The 20,744-nt window shown below is 34.8% G+C and overlaps 2 protein-coding genes across 2 annotated transcripts in view; both read right to left on the bottom strand.

The window, feature by feature from the left end:
• The window catches only part of LOC100367237 (titin), a 405,512-nt gene extending 399,097 nt beyond the window's left edge, over nucleotides 1-6,415 (bottom strand). The window contains exons 1-6 of the mRNA XM_085495847.1: nucleotides 6,392-6,415; nucleotides 5,031-5,219; nucleotides 4,333-4,509; nucleotides 3,724-3,873; nucleotides 3,295-3,417; nucleotides 2,364-2,555 (exon numbers count right to left, since the gene is read on the bottom strand). Coding sequence (XP_085351973.1) covers nucleotides 2,364-2,555; nucleotides 3,295-3,417; nucleotides 3,724-3,873; nucleotides 4,333-4,509; nucleotides 5,031-5,219; nucleotides 6,392-6,415 — 855 coding nt within the window. The remainder of the gene's footprint in view (nucleotides 1-2,363; nucleotides 2,556-3,294; nucleotides 3,418-3,723; nucleotides 3,874-4,332; nucleotides 4,510-5,030; nucleotides 5,220-6,391) is intronic.
• A 64-nt stretch (nucleotides 6,416-6,479) lies between these two features.
• Nucleotides 6,480-20,744, bottom strand: part of LOC146729455 (triple functional domain protein-like) — a 126,403-nt gene continuing 112,138 nt past the window's right edge. The window contains exons 19-29 of the mRNA XM_085495846.1: nucleotides 18,179-18,370; nucleotides 16,646-16,754; nucleotides 14,243-14,487; nucleotides 13,279-13,398; nucleotides 12,876-13,067; nucleotides 10,951-11,163; nucleotides 9,783-10,007; nucleotides 8,992-9,183; nucleotides 7,819-7,992; nucleotides 6,860-7,039; nucleotides 6,480-6,632 (exon numbers count right to left, since the gene is read on the bottom strand). Of these exons, the coding sequence (XP_085351972.1) occupies nucleotides 6,480-6,632; nucleotides 6,860-7,039; nucleotides 7,819-7,992; nucleotides 8,992-9,183; nucleotides 9,783-10,007; nucleotides 10,951-11,163; nucleotides 12,876-13,067; nucleotides 13,279-13,398; nucleotides 14,243-14,487; nucleotides 16,646-16,754; nucleotides 18,179-18,370 (1,995 nt within the window). The remainder of the gene's footprint in view (nucleotides 6,633-6,859; nucleotides 7,040-7,818; nucleotides 7,993-8,991; nucleotides 9,184-9,782; nucleotides 10,008-10,950; nucleotides 11,164-12,875; nucleotides 13,068-13,278; nucleotides 13,399-14,242; nucleotides 14,488-16,645; nucleotides 16,755-18,178; nucleotides 18,371-20,744) is intronic.

Raw genomic sequence — 20,744 nt, 5'->3', positions numbered from 1 at the left:
TCAGGCACTTTACTATCTGTTGAAGGTTTACCGTATACACATTTCACATCAACATTCTTAGTAATAATTTGCTGGTTTTCCAATTCTGGACGGTAGTAAAAACCTGTTGTATCTCTGACAGGGACAGGCTCATCACTTAAAGGTGTCTTTGTATTGACTGTGAGTGGCTCTTCTCTTGTGAGAGGTGAAACAGGTGATATGGTGGGTTTATTATGGTGGTCAGGAACATGTGTGATCCATGTGGTTGTGGAGTATGTGGTTGACGAGTCATCACTTTCATTTTTAGCAAATTTTGAATCAGGTGTTTTGGACTCAGTTGTTGAGTACACAACAGAGGGAGTGTCCAAGTCTGTCTGAGAAGGAGGTCTTCCATATACATATTTTACATCCACATTTTTAGTAATAATTTGTTGTTCTTCCAACTCAGGATGGTGGTAAAAACCTGTTGTATCTCTGACAGGGACAGGTTCATCTCTTTTAGTTGTCTTAGTAGTAACTGTGGGTGGCTCTTTTCTTGGGAGAGGTGAAACAGGTGAGATGGTGGGTTTATTATGGTTGTCAGGAACATGTGTGATCCATGTTGTTGTAGAATATATGGTTGGATCGTCATCACTTTCATTGTTATCAACTTTTGGTGAAGGTGTTTTGGACTCAGTTGTTGAGTATGCAGCAGATGGAGTGTCCACATCTGTCTGAGAAGAAGGTCTTCCATATATATATTTCACATCAACATCTTTAGTAATAATTTGTTGGTCTCCAAACTCAGGCCGGTGGTAAAAACCTGTTGTACCTCTGACGGGAACGGTTTTAGTAGTAACAGTGGATGGCTCTTCTGTTGTGAGAGGTGAAACAGGTGAGATGGGTTTATTTAAAAGATCAGGAACATCTGTGATCCATGTTGTCGTAGAATAAACAATTGAATCATCATCACTTTCATTCTTATCTGGCATTGGAGTTGGTATTTTGGAATCGGTTGTAGAGTACACAACAGATGGAGTATCCACATCTGTCTGCAAAGGAGGCTTTCCATATACATACTTCACATCCACATCCTGAGTAATAATTTTCTGTTCAATCTTGTGTTCTGGATGGTAAGGCTCTTCTCTTGTCTTCTTTTCAACTTGCGGCTTCCAATCCATGTCATCTGATACTTGCTCCTGAGTAGTACTCTCATTGGGATACTTGACAAAGGGTTGGATAAATTCAGGTTTGTATTCTGTAGTTGAGTGCACAATTATGGGAGACTCTTGTTTATATGTCGGGGAAGGTGGTTTTGGATTAAGTTCCTGAGGAAATTTTGCCCATTCAGTTGGTGGGAGGTTTGAATCAGTGTGGCTTACTCCAGACTTGAACTTAGCAGTGGAGAGTTTCGAAGAAGGTTCAATAGGTTCCTTCTCCCAATCCACTGAATGAACAACATCTTCTTCCTTCTTCAATTCGAAGGTTGTCGGTTTGTGAGGATGCTCTGTAGATGGCTGAAGCAAAGGATCTCTCATCCCTGCTTCCCATATCATTGTTGGTATATTAGCTTCCAAAGGACCTACAACAGGCTTTGACATGGTAGTGGTAGGTTCAGTTAAGCTATCATTGTTTTCTATCTTCTGGTCAGCTGGATCCATTAATTTGAATTCCTCTGTTTCAGCTAACCATTCTGCTGCTGAGAACTTAGGAAAATCTTCTAAAGGATGCATTTTTTCTGATTCAGAAAAGTCAGCCAAAAACTGATCAAGCCCTTTACTCCAACCAGTTACCGGGAATTTGACTGTAGGTGATTTGACTGTTGTCTTCAACTCAGTTTTAGCTATTTTAGGCAATGGTTCATCAGCCAGCTGTTCTTCAACAGGGCTTATTATTTTTGCCCGGATAGGTTTAACACTTTGGACATAGATTTGACCCTTCTGGGCAGGACTACATCTCTGTGCTAAGACAGGAGTGTATTCTTTTGCCATGACAGAACTCTGAACTTGGACAGGACTAAGTTGTTTAACCTGGACAGGACTGTGTTGTTTAACCTGGACAGGACTAGCTTGTTTAACCTGGACAGGACTAAGTTGTTTAACCTGAACAGGACTAGCTTGTTTAACCTGAACAGGACTAGCTTGTTTAACCTGAACAGGACTAGCTTGTTTAAACTGGACAGGACTAAGTTGTTTAACCTGGACAGGACTAATTTGCTTTACTTTATCAGGGCTAATACTCTGTACATGAACTGGGCTTAATCTCTGACCCTTTTGGACAGGATTTGCAGTAACCTGCTTCAAACTTGATAACCTATCCCTTAACAATTGAACCTCCCCTGAAATATACTCAGAATCCCCCAAATACATTTGTTTCAAAGCTGCAAGATTCTTATCACCACCCACCTGTTCTATGAGTTGATGATACTCTATTGAGAGTTTTAACTTTGTGGTGTAGTCCTCAATCTGAACATTTAGTTCATTCCAGAACTTCTCCATCTTCGCTATATCTTTTCTGATTTCATCACTAGCATAGTGGTTGCTACTCAGCATGATGTTAGCTGTACTGATGAAGTTTTCATAAGCTTCTCTAACAGGCTGTAACAATGGAAACAAAATACAAAGGTTAGGAAAGATCAAGGTATTGACATGTCAGCAATATTATCACATCCTTTTGATAAAACATATATTACAGTTGGGTGTGGGGGCCGAGTCAGCCTGCTGTGGTGAGGTGCTTGCTGTGTTTGCAAGTTTGAATTCTGTTCTATTGTCTGTAATTAACTTGTACCAGTCCAAAGTACCCCAGAGCTAATGTATAGTGGGATGTCTGAACACTTATTGGTATGCTCTGATTTAAAGATACAGTTTGTAGTGTTAGATTTTGTAAATATTATAAGTTAAACAAGCAATTGTCAATTATTTGGCAAGAGACATATTTTTATAAATTTTCAAGTCATTAAATCGTTAAATTTTGAAGCAGTACAGGTTATTCTGGGGTCCAACGACACAGTGTCAACAACTTTTGTGAAATTTTGTCTTCACACATACCAATTATGAAAATTATCATCAATGTGCTCATTCAATGTATTTATAAATATTATTTATTATGGTGAATATATGAGAAAATATTATGTGTGACAAGGCATAATTTTGCGGCAAATATTAGCAAAGGTCATGAATCTCATAAGATTACAATTGTTGTGATCACGCATGGTGTTTGAGTTTGAATAGGATTCAACAAAGAACACGTACAGGTTTTCCACTTAGTACAGCTTTAATGAGACAGATGACAATATAGACACTAGTATCACTGGAAAGGTAACTGTTAATTACTTACCCTGATTGTGATTAGCCATTCGTCAAATTTCTCAATAAGTAGTGTAACAGTATGCACAGAATCGCCATACTGACCATGTAGACCTTGTAAATTCTGTTGTGTCAACTGTAACTTTGACATCAACTAAGTAGAAATCAAACAAAAACATAACTATATCTGATAAGAGCATAAGTATTCAGATGTGCATACAATAAATACAATTTTGGGTTTGCATGTGTTTCTAATTGAGATGTGCTTCTAATAGCAACTCGTAGGAAATATGGTAATGGGTGTAACTGTAATAATTATTCTCTATTTCTTCACGTGAAATATGCTAAATTAACTCTTATCTGGTCAAGTCAATGTAAAAGTACATGGGGCTGGCAGATTAACAGTTAAATCAATAAGATTTTATGAATTCATAACAAGTAAACATTATAAAATCCATACCTGTTGTCTATCCTGGTCAAATTGACAAAGCAGAATGTGTTGCTGTAACCTGTCTTTGTATTGTCTGTAATCATCCATCCATTTCTGCTTACGAACTTGTGTCTGTTGAAGAACTGATTCCACTCCCTGCTTAGCAGCCAGTACAGGATCCTAAAAGCAAGTAATTTAAATCAGCAACAGTTTCTATAACACACAAATCAGCTCAAACCTATCGATAATCAGTTCTTTTACAAACTCACTCATCTGATAAATAGTTAATATATATACTACACCTCCAATAAGACCATGTGATGTTGGTTTTGATTTGATTTTAAGTACACCAACTTTTACTGAATAATTTATGCTTTTTTATGTACTTCTAAGAGAGTAAATATGATATATAAATAAAGTAAATTCACAAATACAATTATTATATTTGCTCAGTTAAAGGGCATTTCCAATCGAAGTGCATATAAACCAAAAATCACATTTGCTGTAAATTGCATCATTAAAATATGATATATTTTAACCACAGAAATACCTATTCTTTTCAGTTAAAATGTATTACTGGTGCATTTTTTGAAATTGTGAATATTTATTGAATAATTAAAATAAATTATTAAAACTCACGTATTGCCTAACTCTGGTTACAATCTCAGAACCGGTGCTTATTGTTGATCTGAAGAGATCTGAGAGTTCATCTTTATCCTGGTCATGTTGTTGTAGCATTATCTTAGCTTCAGAAACATGAGTAGGTAAATCTGTCCTCCTGTATTCAACTTCTACTTTCTCCATAAACTCAGTCAACTGCAGAACAAACAGAAAATCGTTAAGTATCTCAAACTAATGTATATATAGAAAATTACATTTAGAAATATACAATGTATATAGAAGAAAATGGCAAATTATGAATTATTATACTAGCATAATGACTACAGGTGGTTATTTTTCTCACCACTTTGCTAAGATTTGGGGCTTCACACACCAATCAGTAAAAGCGGAGGGGTTGTCATCTGCGCATGTACAGGAAATGAGTCCTAAAGGGACAATGACAACGCATGCCAAAATGCAAAGGATCATGGGTAAACACTTGTTTGTAAACAGCAACATGCTTTAACTATCTGCTGCATGCACAGGTGATGACTTCCCGCTTTAAACCAGAAAAAAATAATAACAATATCGCCATCATGAGAGCATGATTTTGATTCCAACAAAACCGCAGCTTTAGTTGATACTCTTGTACTTTCTTAAAGCATATTTCATAATAAACTAATAATATTGTAACAGTTATTTTTTACAAAAGCTAAATCATAATTTAATGATCTTACCGTGGTAACACTTTTATAGAAACTGATTGTCATTGTAAGCAGTATCTGGTACTCATTGAGTCTTGCTTGGAATCGTTGATGAACTTTAACCAATTCATTGACAATCAAATCTTTCTCGCCGTGCGTGTCTCCTTTTAAAGCTAACATCTCGGCTGTCTTCACTCTCTCCTCAATCTCTTGATTAATTTTCTGCAGAACAGGAAATTGTGCACATTGTCAAATTCAGGATTTTCAAAAATCTCAAACTAACACAACATTAATTAATGAAACCCTACAAGATGACGATACTCCCATGGTGCATTTCACTAATTATGTGTACAACTTCCTGTTGTGAAAGACAGAGAATGTTTTATTATGTAAACATTCTCTTGTCTTTCTAAGTAGGAAGCTCCCTCTGGTGTTCAAAAGTGAGAGGTGCATGATGAGAGAAGCACATGGCATATATGAAATCATTTATTGAGGTAGAAATAACTATACATCCACATAATTTTGAAATTTTTCCGTAGTACATATTTCCAAGGTGGAAACAAAGATGAGATAAAACCATTTATGATGTAGACTTTTCCCTGGCAGTTTGTTGCTAAATGAGCAAACAAGTTCATATCAAAATAAGATTAATTGCAAGAAATTATAAATGGTACTGCTGTATTTTCAGAGCCATGATGTCAAATATAACAAGGTATTGATGTTCATAGCAGGTCAAAACAGAGTCTATAAAGTTTATGGTAAAAACAGAAGTTTACTTCATAATATTATTAATATTATCTGGTTGTGTCTAAAATGGGTCCCATACAGCAAAATACAATTCATGTAAACACATTTGTTAACTAACTCTGGAATTTTAAAGAGAAACTAAACTTGTCAATCCCCAGGATTGCACCAGGGAGTAAGGGGCCACCATAGCTTATGTTGTTTAAACAGTTAATCTTTTGTATTCCATTTTTAATCTAGTAAGTAAGTTTGCTGTGGGATTAACTTAACAGAAAGTGCCTCTTTAAACGGGACCCGATACTATGAATAGGGGCAAGACAGCCACCGCAATTATTATGCTAAACCGAACCAAGCCGCTCACATTGTGGCGGGAGCTTTGGTAAATGTGTCAATTACGATGTTTGAAGATCAAGCTGTGATTCCAAATACATTTTTACGGGGACATGAATATGTACGCTAGCGATTATACTCGTCTGGTTGGGCTTTTGATGTATAAAAGTTGTTGTTTTCGGTCGAAACATGCCGCGACAAGTAAAAATCATGAGTTTAAAATGGAGGCTAATGTATGCAAAATGCCTGTCAATCACAGTTTGAGTAAGAGAGCATAATAAGCATACATTTACTTAGTGGACAGAGGCGGAGTTAATTACCCATGAGCACGTGGTGCAATCCATGGGACATTTTTATGTCCTTTTGCCTAGGTCTTGCTGAGCTATTTCATATGCAGCATTCCTTCTGTCAGAACGATGAGCTATTTTTGCTTACCTTAACTGTCAGCTGGAATTCAGACAATTTATTCTGTCTTTCATTGGCTTCTGTTAGTGAGTCACCAAGTTCACCTGCTATTTGTGGAAAAAACTCGGCTTCTGTATTCATCACCCACTCTATGGTCTGCAAAATTAAAGAAAAAGGTTCAGCACATAAAATATCATTGTTTTGAATTACACTACAATGACATGCTAATGACTAAAGCACACTCCAAGGCTGAACTATGCCTATTCTTTTGTTTTTACCAATAAGGAATGGAAAAAATGCATTGTATTTATAACCACAATGAATGGATACTTAACAATTACAGATATTAATTAAGGAAAAATAACAATGAGCCCAAAACTTACTTTTCTGGCATCTTTGACGAATTGTTCCCATTGAATTTTAAAGTCTTTACTGGCAGACAAACGTATCTGCCAGGAGTCAAATGAATTTGATAAAGCATTTTTACGATCACGGAAATCCTTCAGCATGGTTTCTACGTGACTAATGGCACCATGGATATCCAAGTTTGGATCATCACGGATCTGTAAGGAAACAAGAAAACAAGGGAGGATGTATTATTACACTGAGAATACAAATGTGGATTTCATTATTAGATGCCATCTATGTTATCTTTCAATTTGGCTGAGTATATTTAAATAAAATACTATCGGAGCTTGAACATCAAATGCGTTGGTTGCCCTGAAATTTTGCCATAAATACATAAATACAGATATTCTTCAAACTAGTAGTTCTACAGGTTAAGGGGTGCCTGATCACAGGGAGTGGAGTGATTTGATATGAAGACCCATGATATAATAGAGTCCTAAGTTTAAACCCTACAACACAATAGATGGTCTTGTACTCTGAGTGAGTGTGCAAGAAAATTGGAAGGCTAACAGATGAGACTTTCAGAAATCCTTAAATTAAATTTCACAGCTACTTATATTCGATCGACCAAGAAATATTGCAACTGACATGTCATTTTGAAATGACATAACACTGTATTGTGTTTCCAAAAACAGAGCCATGATTGTGAGAAAGATTAGTGGCAAGAGAAAGTTAAGAAGATTCCACACCATCATATTTCTCTGTGTGTCAATTCAAACAATTCTAGCTATACATGTCACATTGTGAATCAATTTCCAATTTTACGCATCACTAGTTTAAAGGACTTTTGTGACTCCCAGACACGTTCCAGTAACAGAGACCCATCAATGTGCAAAAGGGCACATATTTTGGGAAGATTCAGTGAATAGTAAACAGGATGTAACGCAGCCATTCAAGAAGAGAAATATGTATTTTTATGAAATATCATACTTACTAATTTAGCTTCACTCAGGAATGTATTAGCTTTAGTTTCATATTGTGTATAAGTTTCTATCATTTCTGTCCATTTCTGCTTCCAATGTGTAACTGTAGCTTCTGGAATATTCTGCAAGTCTTGGCCCTCAGTGGACTGAAGTATTTCATCAATGCTGTCCATTGCATTGTTGAGCTACAAAAACACAGGGTATAAAATTGTTATCAATAATGTATTTTCACTATGATCAGGTAAGCTATTGCCTGCTGCTGTTCAAAATACATGTAGTTAGTTTCAATAGGTGATTTTCCGTACAATTGCGAGATCTCGCGAGATGCATGAAAGATGCGCGTCGAACGTCTGCCGCAAACATCGAACGATTTGATTTTGAACTAGAATTTCTTTATTTCGCAGCTTACATTGACCGGCCGATCTTCGACAGAGGAATACTGCTTCCGAATACCCTTACTTAATCGAAATTGCCTATCATCAAATGTGGACAGCACATTATTAAGCATGGAAATGTCCCCAAAATACTTTCGCGTTTGTCGAATCCCACGCGATGTTTGACGCGACTACGACGCTATGACCTTTGTTTGTCCTGTTTTTACGTTCGATTTCACGCATAACGCGTGATTCTCGCAGTGAACAGAAAATGGTCAATTCAACTAAACAATTTTGTGTATGCTTTATGCATAAATCTTTTCACCACCAGTTCCTTCTTTTCATCACAAATTCACAAATTAATCCCGTTTATTGTCTGCACTTTCCTTCAGAAGATTGAGACAAAAATAGTCAAATTTTTTGAGTAAAAACTGAAAATTGACTCAAATTTGTTCTGTTGGCTATAAATTGGGATTCAATACTAAAAAATATTGAAGAATATAAGAAAAAAATTGCAGAAAAATTTGAACGAGAAAGTCTGGTGGTGAAAAGGTTAAAACCCATTAGAATGGTAAAATCAACTTTTCTGCATTATTCTATCCTATTTGATCCAAATTTAAAGAAAAACACATATAACAATGATGACGTACAGGAAACTGATTGTCATTCAACATTCTCACACAAGTATTTTTTTTATTTCAAGTGTTGATTGATGTGCAGAACCTGGTGATTTTGTATTTTGTGACTTTTGTGACTGTGACTTTCGTATAACATTTTCCTCAAAAAAACAAACAAACCATATTTCCTTACCTGCTTGGCAAGCTTATAAACTTCAACAAGTGTGAGAGTTATTTTGATACGAGTTTCAACAGTTATAGTTAGTCGGGTCCATTGTTGTTTAAGTTGTTGGACTTTGTCCTCAACAGTCTGTGCGTCCTGGTCCCCTGATTTAACCAGTTCGGTCACAGACTGAAGGACAGCCTCAACCTCTTCTTCCTTATCCTAAACAATACAGATACAAAAAAATTATTAAAATATTTTAACAAGATTTGTAATTCCCAAATCTTTCCTTGTACAATAAGGGAAGCCTCAGAGCCTAATGTCATATGATTATCCTTAGTCTCACAGATATACTTGAAAAGTAACCAACTTGGCTGACATAAATGTCATCTTTATGTGCTAATCTTTTTACTATGTCTTCACAAGATTCTTTCCCATCATTTTCAACAGTACACCCCCACCCCCACTACCACCACCACAACCAATCTTCTTAATCACTCTCTCTCTCAATCAATCAATCTTTTCTTTCCATATGCCTCCTCCAGGCAAACTTTTGATTTTCCTCAAATTTTGTTTCTTGATTGGTTTCTATTCCAAATTGACCTTAATTGCAAATGGCTGACAAAAGACAATAGTTTTTCATTTTCTATTGTCAACAGTGGACATTTGCCAAAAAAGGTCTATTTATAAATAAACTAAAGCATGTCAATGAGTAAGCCCGATAGAGAAGAGCTGATTACCAATTACTACTTTTTACAGGGTTCTGTAGACCACCCATAAATGGTCATTAACATAAATGTTCACAAATCTTATAAGCTTACCCTTATGTCTTCTTCAAGTTGTTCATGTTCTTCCAAAAAGTCTGTCACATTGGAGAGTTGTGTTCCTGGGTTGTTGCGAGACGATAGGAAGGCTTCACCCACATTTACCATCCACATAATTAATACTGAATATTTCTCTTCAAATTGCACGTAAATGGCGCTCCTTGCCTTCGCCTCGGCTTCTTTGTGTGCCGTACAAGCAGACCTCAGCTGAGACACTTTAGCCTGCAACACAGAAATAAGAAATCAATAATCAACAAAAACAACATAATTGTATTTTACAGCAAATTTGAGTATAACTGCACATATATTCATGCATTCTGAACTGATGAATCATTAACCCTTTAAATGTAAAAATCATTTTTTGTCACTTTCCACAAAATAAAGCCGCATTCTGATCGATACAAACACTGTGAAAATACTTTATTTTAGCTGGATTTAATTTTCGCTAAATACACTTTTTTGGTGTTTTGTATGGAATTTAATTTCACTGATTTTTGACAAATTGAATGTAAAATATAGGAAAAAAGGCATATTCGCTGGATTTTATATTCACTGAATCATTCCACAGTAGATAATGGAAAGAAATTATAGAAACATACATAAAAATGTGCAAAATAATGCACAAAAATGGTGGTGGGAAAAGTGATGACACTGAAAATAGTACGAGAATAGGAGTATAGAAATACATTATTAGGTTCATCCCAAATTTGTGTCAAAAACATCAGATAAAACTGTTTTATACTGTAAAAAGATCAATTATTCACTGGGTTTTAGTTTTGCTTATTTCCCTGACTGGAAAATGCGTTAAATTAAAACCAAGTGAATATGTAAAATTTAGCATAGAACTAATTATCTAAATGATAAAACCATGAAATTTAAAACCCACTGAATATGCCTGAAATGGTAAATCAGCGAAATATAAATCCAGTGAAAAATAATCATTTTACAGTACCGGTAGTATTTTTTTTATATTAAACCGACTTGAATCAAACAAATCCTTTTAGTTCGCAAAAATGCTTTGCATAAGTGCATTTTTTCTTGATTTAACTCTGATACATTATTCTTCTCTAAACACCTGTTCAACCAGTTGTTATTATCCATACACTGATCATATACTGGGGAAAAATAAGTTAACAAATACACAAATCAACTGAATTCAACATACCTCTAGAATTTCTACAACTTCACTCACCCCCTCGCTACTGGGAACATCTCTGCCGACCCTCTCAAGCAAAAGATGTCCCTCTCGTAACACAGGGGCTGAGATTTCATTAATAGAACGTTCAAGACGACTATGTTTCTCAGCGAGTTCTGGACTGTCTTCAGGTACATCAGTACCCTGTAATTGCACTTCAATTTGGTTCAATTCACCCAATGCCTGAAATAACAAATAAAAATAAACATTATTAACAAGTCCAAAACAACATTTGCTTTCAACAATCTGCTTCAATCAACATTTTCAACAAACTAAGCTCTGTTTTTATGAAATATATTACAAGTTATGACAGAAATTTAATTTAATAATGTTTTGAACAAACTGCAAACATCTTCCACAAGCTGACTTTGAAGTAAAAACAAAAGATTTTACTCTGATGACTGAGGGCAGTATATAGCGATTAACTTCTGAAATTCAACCAAGTGCAAAATCAAGTTTGTTTGTTCGTTGCCAAATAAATGCAGAATCAGAATATATCAAGATATCACTAATACAAAATAAACCTGCATAAATATTTTCAAAATTGTTGATCAAGACTTGAAGGCAGTAGGACAATATTTAGTCCAAAATTAACAATGAACGATATGAAAAAATCCTAAAAATATGCACAAAAGTTTTAGCAGAAAAAACAAGTTCAAAGAGTTAATAATACAATAATAATAAAATCCCTTTTGTAATGTGGCCTCTTAAAACAGTCTAAACTGACAGAAATATCAGTCAAAATACCAAAAAAATAATCTGAATTTTTGTGAGGCAGTTTTCATCATCCCCATTCCCTTGGGAGTTCATCTTTCTGAACACTTGTTTTATTTTTTCAAAATACACTACAATCCAGTTAATCAAAGCATCTGTTGTTGTCAGCAAATATCTTACATGGGTAAGGTATCATGTTACAATTTAACATGGCATTAAAATAAGCTGAATTCATGATATGTTCTGTAAGAACAGGATAAACAGCCTAGAGTCATGTATTAAAGTTATAAATCTAGCAGAAAATGTCAAAATACATAATTACATTTGATAATTAATTACAGGGTGCAACTTGCCTAGTACAATCAGGTAAAATGTTACCTTCTGGAGCATCTCCAATGACAATAAGTGTATTTTCCAAGCAAAATGCTTCCCATTTCAAGCAAAAGCAAAACATATTACTTATTTTGACTATAAAGACATTTCTGTAAGTAAATGTGCTATACAGTATGGTAAATAGAAGATTCCTTTATTGGAAATCTTCTTCTATATTTGCATTTTGTCACTGATTACAAGTTATAGGCTGCTATAAAGCAAAAACCATGTTATCAGTTCGTAGCGTTAAAATTTGGATAAATATGAGTGCATGAAACACAGTGTGTGAGAGCAGAAAATCAAAACTAGGAACTGGATTATATCTGAATGAATGCCAGTATTTTTTAAGCCAACATTTGGGTGCAGGATTTTTATGTTTTCTTCAATAACTTATTTATTAATTTTGGATGACATAATTTTTTATTGATCAAATCAGTTTGAGAACAAATCTGGAAAAGATTATGCAAATTTTGTTGTGAAAGGTCGACAAGTTGCCGTTGGAGTTCAAAGGTCAATGAAGAGCATGAGGTAGAGAATGTTTAAGAGGTGATTATTGGTTTAACACACCATGAAAGAACACATTCACAGACGTTCAAATTATTACATCATGTGTAGGCCAGGATATACATAAAGGGTGGGCACTAAAAAACGATAGGACTTCAACTGAGGTAGAAATACAATCTGTTGCAATGGACAGTAAACAGGATGTTGGGGCCAACAATCATTCAGCCCTGATGTTTGACATCAGAAAATATCTCAGTGCTTACAGAGAACTGGGGAACAAGGGCAGAAGACACATAAACATGTACCGTTTGGGCATTCCGGTAAAATGCAGCAGTCATCTGCAGCAGCTTACGACGAAGTTCCAATTTATGGACAAAGGTTTGACATAATGTTTCAATGGCTCTAGTTTGTTCCTGGACTTGTTCAGTGTCTTCAGCACCCGTAGAAGCAACTTTATCTGCAGCACGGAGGAGACGCTGAACATTTATTTGAATCTCCTGTAATTAAACAAAGTAAAATCATTAATTAATTCACAGGATGTATTGCACTAACTAACTAATTTTAGAAATATGGTTGCAGTACCAGCTGCAAAGAAATATGGCTGCAGTACCAGCTGCAAAGAAATATGGTTGCCAGCTGCAAAGAAACATAGTTGCAGTACCAATTGCAAAGCAATGTGGCTACAGAACACAACATGTAATTTCTTACCATTGCTGATTCTTCAAATTCAGCATGTTCTTTGATGAGTTTTTCTGTGGCTTCCAACGAATCACCAATGTCTGTTCTCTTCATATATGCTTCTCCCTTACTCTTAAACCAGTTTGAAATCTAGAAAAGTTAGCAAAAGAATGTTTTAATAGCTCAAAATTACATTTTCTGTCTTTAAACCAAGGCTTTGCACACCCAACTCCAGACCAACAAGATCAATTCATATATCGAGTATACAATATACCACAGCCAAAGGAACAGGCTTGGCAGAATCTTAATTTACCGATAATAAGCATTCATTTAGAATTATAATTGAATATTATATATAGCCAGAACTTAAATTCTACAAATTTACTTTTTAGCTTTGTCTTATATATTGCAGATAAAGTCAATCCTGTGTTAGTAACCACCACTATATAAGACTATCTTCCTATAGTGACACTATTTAGTAGAACTAAGGCATAATGCAAGAGCGGCCTGTGTATCTGTGTATGAAGACCACCTGTCCATGATGACCACTTTTAGGCAGTCCCAAGGCATAATCAATGGACAACTTCTGTATAAAGACCTGTCTTATGTGACGACCCTTTCAGGAATATTTTTGCAGATTTGCCTTTTTTTGAGACCAAATTAAATTAGAATTTTGGTAATAATTCAATTTTTAATTTCCTTAATTTGATTTTGACCAACTCAAATAAATGTGTTTTTGTTTCAACAATACCAACTCAGTATTTTCTGTAAAATGTATGGGTTGGTAATCCATTAAAGATAATTTAACTTCCATATAAAGACCACCTGTATGTAAAGATCATTTTAATAGAATCCTTGAGAGGTTGACTGTACTGTATTTGCTCTATTAGAACCACTCTCTCATGGAGGCACATGGTTGTTTTGATAAGATTTCAAGTACTCCACACTAAAACTGATGCACACATCTAATACATTTAAACATTGTAAAACTTACATCTTCAACTTCAATACTAAGTTCACAGAGAAGTAGACATTGTTCAAGTTTAAGTTTGCGTCTCAGCCACAGTTCCTCAAGTAGTCGTCGACGATCATGAAGTTCTTCCATGACCCTCTCAATACCGTAGCAAGCCGCCGTAGTTGCATGTTGGTATCGGGGGTCCATTAGATTACCGACTTCTTTGATTCTGTCCAATAGAGCTTGTCCTTTGTTTAATGTATGCATCGAAGCCTCAAGTATACCTAAAAAATAATAAAAGTATAATTACTTATTTATTTACCACTAAAATTTAAGAAATGTTTCAAATTGATTAACTTCACAAATCACTTATGAAAATCATTTATGAAAGGTAAACCCAAATCTATAATATTGTAAAGTACTTTATTTTCGCTGAAGGGATAATATACATTTTTTCCTATATTTTACACTTAAATCATCAAGAATCAGTTAAAATAAATTCCATACAAAACACCCAAAAAGTCTTTTCAGCGAAAATTTATTCCAGCTAACATAAAGTATTTTACAGTTATGGTTTCTAATGTTGACATAATTCAAAGAACAATCACCTGCACACATAACCTAAAACTATTTTTTTTTATTTTGAGCCAAGTGACATTTCGATATTGAATTCACTGCTGATCGAATTCACTGCTGATTCTTCTGACTTTCTTGTCTCAGATGCTAATTACATGTACGTGTGTACACAGTCACTCTACCAGGAGAGTGACTGTGATGTGTACAAACCAGTCTTCCAAACCAAAGTCGGTAACGCATGTTTGAAAGGTAGCACAGACTGTACTCAAATTGATACAGCTGAGTGTACAGTCAGCTGAGGAAATCAAATGCAAAACCTCCTTGATATGCGGGTAGCATGCTAACCACTGAACCATCACCTAGGTAACTTTACATATGTACCCCCCTCCCCCTGTTTATTAAGCATCAATAGGAAGCAAACAATTTTGTGAAACAGTGAAAATCGTGAAATTTGAAGCAAAGAAAATTTCCAACAGCGAAAATTAAGTTGTTTACAGTATTAATGGTGTGATACCTATACACAGTAGGATTGCATGGAATGTTAAAACATGCATAATAATATAAAGGACCACAATTTATGACTGAAACAGGAAGGACATACATATAATATTTCTTATATGCCTATAAAAACTAAGTGGGAATAGTTGCCTCCCAATACATACCATAAAAATAACCTTGTCAGATTTCCAAGGTAATGGTGTTTACTGGATATTTTACCAGTTGACTTTTAAGTAAAATCCGCTAACAGAATGTCTGATAACTGATATCAGGTGAGTCTTGGTTCCACCCAAATCAAGATGACAATGAAGGTGAAACTAGATTAGCTGTCATAAGTGTGTCCTCTAACAAGATTGACTTTATAGGGATTCTGAGTCAAAGTAGAATCCCCTGAAATCAAGTTGAGCCAGCTAGGGAGGTCAATCTTCAAAAAAATAATAAAATGGTTTGTGGCTCTGATTTTTTTCATTTCTACATGTATATTGTTTTATATAGAATGTGATTTTCATTTTACCACAACTACAGTGTTTTTCAAGATCACTATATCAATGTTTGATTTGCTTTGCGTCAATGATGCGCCAGTGAATTAGTACAACTAATTGCATCAAGGTAAATCTTTATGAGTCAGTGCTGCATCATCTTGGCTTCGAGGGCACACACTGGTAGTCAGTAATAAGGGAAGAAATTAGTCTGGGCACTTGTTTGAACTAACAAAAAAATATCCAGTCATCTTTCCTGCTTTAACTACTCTAGACATTTCATTAAAAAGACTGGTTGTTGCAATCAAAGTTGAAGTTCCATTGAATTTATGGTGATTGCGGAGGAAATCCTAGTAAAACAGTAAATACACATACTTGTGTTTTAAAGTACTTCGTACTTACTGAGCTTAACTGAGACACTAAATATTTAAATGGTCAATGAAGAATGACCTTTGACATTGTGAGGTCAAGAGGTCATGGTATAACAATAGGAATTACATTTTTAGAATTCCCCTATGGTGTATCTGTAGTAATTATTACTGATATAATATGATTTCTATGACATTCTGATCCAATTGTTTGTATTGATATGGTATTAAATGTATCTTGAAGCACACATCAATAGCTTTGTTCAAAAAAAATAAGATAAGTGTACTGGAATATGCTTGTCAATCATAGTCCTTAATTCTATATACTAGGATGTGCTTCCTGCAAGCATTGTTGATGTGTGGCAAAATATTGAATTTTTTGGTTTTTGGTTGCCAAAATTCTATTATTTGTTAGACCAGAGTCAAAGTTAGTCAAACCGAAAATATCGAATTTATAGGACTAGTATAATTTCTGCCTGCAAAGATACGTGTTACAAATAATGAAGAATCTGTAGACTTACTTTTCTTGAGTTCAAGATGTTTTTGTAGTAGACTTTGGGCAGTAGGAATATCCTGGGCAACAGCTATGCTGCTGAAATCTTCTAGAGCCTTGTCCATTCGCTCAGAGAACTAGCAAACAAAAGGAAAAATACAAGTCATACAAATGTTCAGAAGTATGTATATTTAAGTAGTTCTCCTGCCCAAGAAAGCACATATGAGAAAGATGTTACCATAAACACAGGTACATTATTTTTGCTTGCACAAGGAAAGTTTTTTGTTTTATGTGTACTTTTAAAGGAATTTTATCTTGGACCAAATGGGCTCTATTGCCTGTTGAGTACAGGTCTTGGTCAAAATTGCCAAACAAAATGGAAAACGTTTCGCAAGTTTAAAATTCATATGAAAGGTACCAAAAGCTGATTTTGGAGCTCAAAATATTAAAACATTTATTTATATTTTAGTATTCTAATCATCAGCAATTAAATTCATAAAAATCCATTTTCCCCATGGTCAGTAAAGCAACAGACAGAATAGTCGAGGGATAGACAGAACACCTGAAGCTAACATAATCCAAGGAGGAGTATCTGATTTCCTACATATATCCTGGCAGTTTAGTTGTAGAAGTATCATCTTTGTGTGATTTGCAGCACATTTTATTTACGCACAGTCCCTGCACAGTGTGAAGGGACTGTGGTTTATGTAAATGACAGATGTGGTCAAAAGTCATAGTTTAATAATCGGTAAATTTTAGTTATGCTTCTAACAGAAATAACACAGTATTTGAAACCACTATCACATTTGTTGAGAGGTGTAAAATGTGATGTGCATATCACACCTGCTATTTATATACAGCACAACTGAAATCTACATGGATGGCCAGAGATGTCCAGGAAAGCTCACTAACCCATATATCTGTGTATTTGATTTGTTCAGTACACATAGAAGGTCATCACAAGTGACAAGACTAACTCAGTAACTGATCAAATGACTGATAATGATATCTGTGCACACAACAATGCAAGAGTACACCTTAGGAAAAACTTCCAAAGACTCACACATCCTGGTACTTCAACCTGCAAAGGTCACACATCCTGGAACATTCTGAGGCTAAAAATTCACTATATGAGATTAACCAAGAGGTGGGCATTACTGGAGGGAGGGGTCTATTTACTGAGTAAAATTCAATTTATTTTTGAAAATCTATGTCTGCTTGATGCAAATTATTCTTGTCTGACACAACACCAGCACCACTGCCTCTTCTCCCCCACAGAAAATATTTCATCCTTTTGACTGTAAAACCAGACAAATATACATTTTTTTTATATTTGACAACTTTAAAACTGTACTAACGTCTTAAAATTAAGCTTTTATTTTGATTTTTCTATTTTTTCTAAAATTGAGACAAAAAAAAGACTAAAAAGCTATAATGTTCACATTTTTATCCAATATTTCACTGACCATAATAACAACTATTTTTGTGCTAGAAACTTATCTTTGCTGATAAATTCCTAACAATTGATGAATGTAGCAGATTACAAACTGAGGACTCTCACCTCTTGAGCACTTTGATGGAAGGCAACTGACTGATCCAGCAGTGTTCTTCTGTCTTCTAGCTGTGCATTGAGATCTTTCCAGGCTTCACCTAAAGATTCTGCCATGGCTTCATAAACTTCACTGTAAGTTTGCTGTGATGCAATTAATGTGTCTGCTTGGGTAAGAAGGGCATTGATTTGCTGCTGCTTTGCCTGCAAGAAAACAAAATAACCCTCATTATAAAACTGAAAAAATCACAGACTGAATTAAAACGAGGGAGACGTCACCTGCGTATGCGTCATTTAAAGCGGGGGAGTCGTCACCTGTGTATGCGTCAATTAAAGCGGGGGAGTCGTCACCTGCGTATACGTCATTTACAGCAGGGGTGTCATCACCTGCACATGTGTCAGATGGCCATAGTGTGTCATTGTTTACAAACAAGCGTCTACCCATGAGCATTTGCGTTTTAGCGTGTGTTGTTATCATCGCTTGGGACTCTACTCTCACATGTGCGCAGGTGACAACCCCCTCGCTATAAATTTGGCTTTTCAGTATTTATTTATTTACTTCAGTTATCATTTGTTTTATACTTTTTTACTTTTTACCAACATCTCCAAGAATATATATCCCAGACACACCAAAATTGAAGTGTACAGAGGTTATGAATGCATTAATAGTTTGAGAAAGATTTGACAATAATTACTTGAGTTATCATGTAGTGTACACAAGAAATTAACACTACAATAATGGCAATGACAGACAAGGCAAACTTGCTCTACCTTACCTTCATTAAAATTACAGGCAATGAAACAATTAATCATCATATTAAGCAATGTAAACTATTTTGTTTGCACAAGAACCAAGCTTTTAAAAATTCACAAGTCAGCAAAAATTCAGAAATGTTGTAGGATACAGATATTAAATCAGATGTCCAACCCAAATCAAGTAACAGTAAAGATTACCAGTGAAACTAGCATAGTAGGCACAAGAGAAGAAATTAGTCTAGATGCTTTATTTGGACAAGAAGCTGCAGTGACTTTTGTGATATTTTGTAACACCAAATGCCATAAAATATTTTTTTCCAGTGTAGTCATGTTGCATTTTCCACACAAAAAAAACAAAACATTGACCTTTGACCCCCACATTCAATGTGTATATTCTATTCTTTAGAGACTCAGTAACACATTGTATATAGGAAATTTACAATGCTCCACTACTGACTGAACCATAGTATTAAAAGTGTTACATAACAATACAAATATATGGAAATAAGCTTTTGTCACATTTCACATACTTAAAGGCAATGTAAAATTACGTCAATCTTGAGCAAAATAATTTAAGAAATCTAAAAAAATATATAAAAATGAGCAAAACGTATCATGGCTGGAAAAATTAGTGTATTCAAAGCAACAAGAAGGTGACAACAACAACAACTATCAGAACAGCGGATTTGGTAGAATCACAACAGTTGTTTACTATCAAAAACACCTCAATCTTTTGTGGATTTATTCAGCGTTACAAGCAAGTGAACAACACCGGGTGTGTAAGTATAACCTAAAAGAGGACTGGTTTTATTTTCTTCCTACCTACTCTGTTACAGTCACATAGTTGCTTACAGTTATAGATAATTCACACGAAACACAATAAAAATCAGACCTTAAATCAATAAGGAGATCCTATGTATTGTTCCACTAAGAACAATGTATAAATTCTTGAATCAACAATAGGATATAGAATACAATAACCACCAGTCCACATGTGATGGATTATTCACCACGCTGATTTTGTTGTACTGGAAATATTTCCCGGGAGGCACCAACCAACCAAAAAGAAGACAGACAGAACAAATGTTTTTCACACAGCTACTTGACAAAAATCCCATTAAAAGTTAACTTATTTACAATAATGTCAAAAAAGAAATATTTAGTATTATTATTATAGCATTATTTGGACAGCCAACCAGATTGACGCATTTGCAAAGTTCCAGAACAATTGTTCTGCTTCCTCACCACCTAAGCAACAATGTATTAAATGCCTGACTGATCAGCACATGACAGAAAATAAATCGCTGAGTTGCAGAGTATTGCAGGTCCTTGACTTGATTGTTCTATCATGTATTTACCTGAGTTAAAGTGTTATAATGTGTGTATAATTGAACGATCAAAAGAACAAGCTCCTTCAAGAAACTGCTAATCATATGAACCCAGTAATTTTTTCCTGCCCAAATTCTTAAATTGGTCTGTAGTTTTCTATAATTTCAACCAAATAGATGTAACTAAACTCTGAACTCTCACTGGATTGTTGATAATTTTAAAATTGAGAAGAAAAGGAAGAAAAGCAAACATTTTCTTTAAGCATGCTAATTCAAATTTTACTAACTTTCAAGCACATTTTTGAAAGAAATTTAAATTTACTTATTTATTGATAAGAACTTTTTATTGGCAACAGATCTTGATTGAAAATTTAAAGAAAAATCTTCTGATTGCTAAAAGGTAACAAGTTGACTTTGAAGTTCAAAGGTTTAAAGTCTACTACACATGCATTTTTATAATTCTTAGAGATTTACTAATATTTGACCATGCCAGC

The sequence above is a fragment of the Saccoglossus kowalevskii genome, chromosome 22 (assembly GCF_978046115.1).
Source record: "Saccoglossus kowalevskii chromosome 22, keSacKowa6.1, whole genome shotgun sequence".
Taxonomy (NCBI): domain Eukaryota; kingdom Metazoa; phylum Hemichordata; class Enteropneusta; family Harrimaniidae; genus Saccoglossus; species Saccoglossus kowalevskii.
This window is presented reverse-complemented; position numbering and strand designations above follow the sequence as displayed.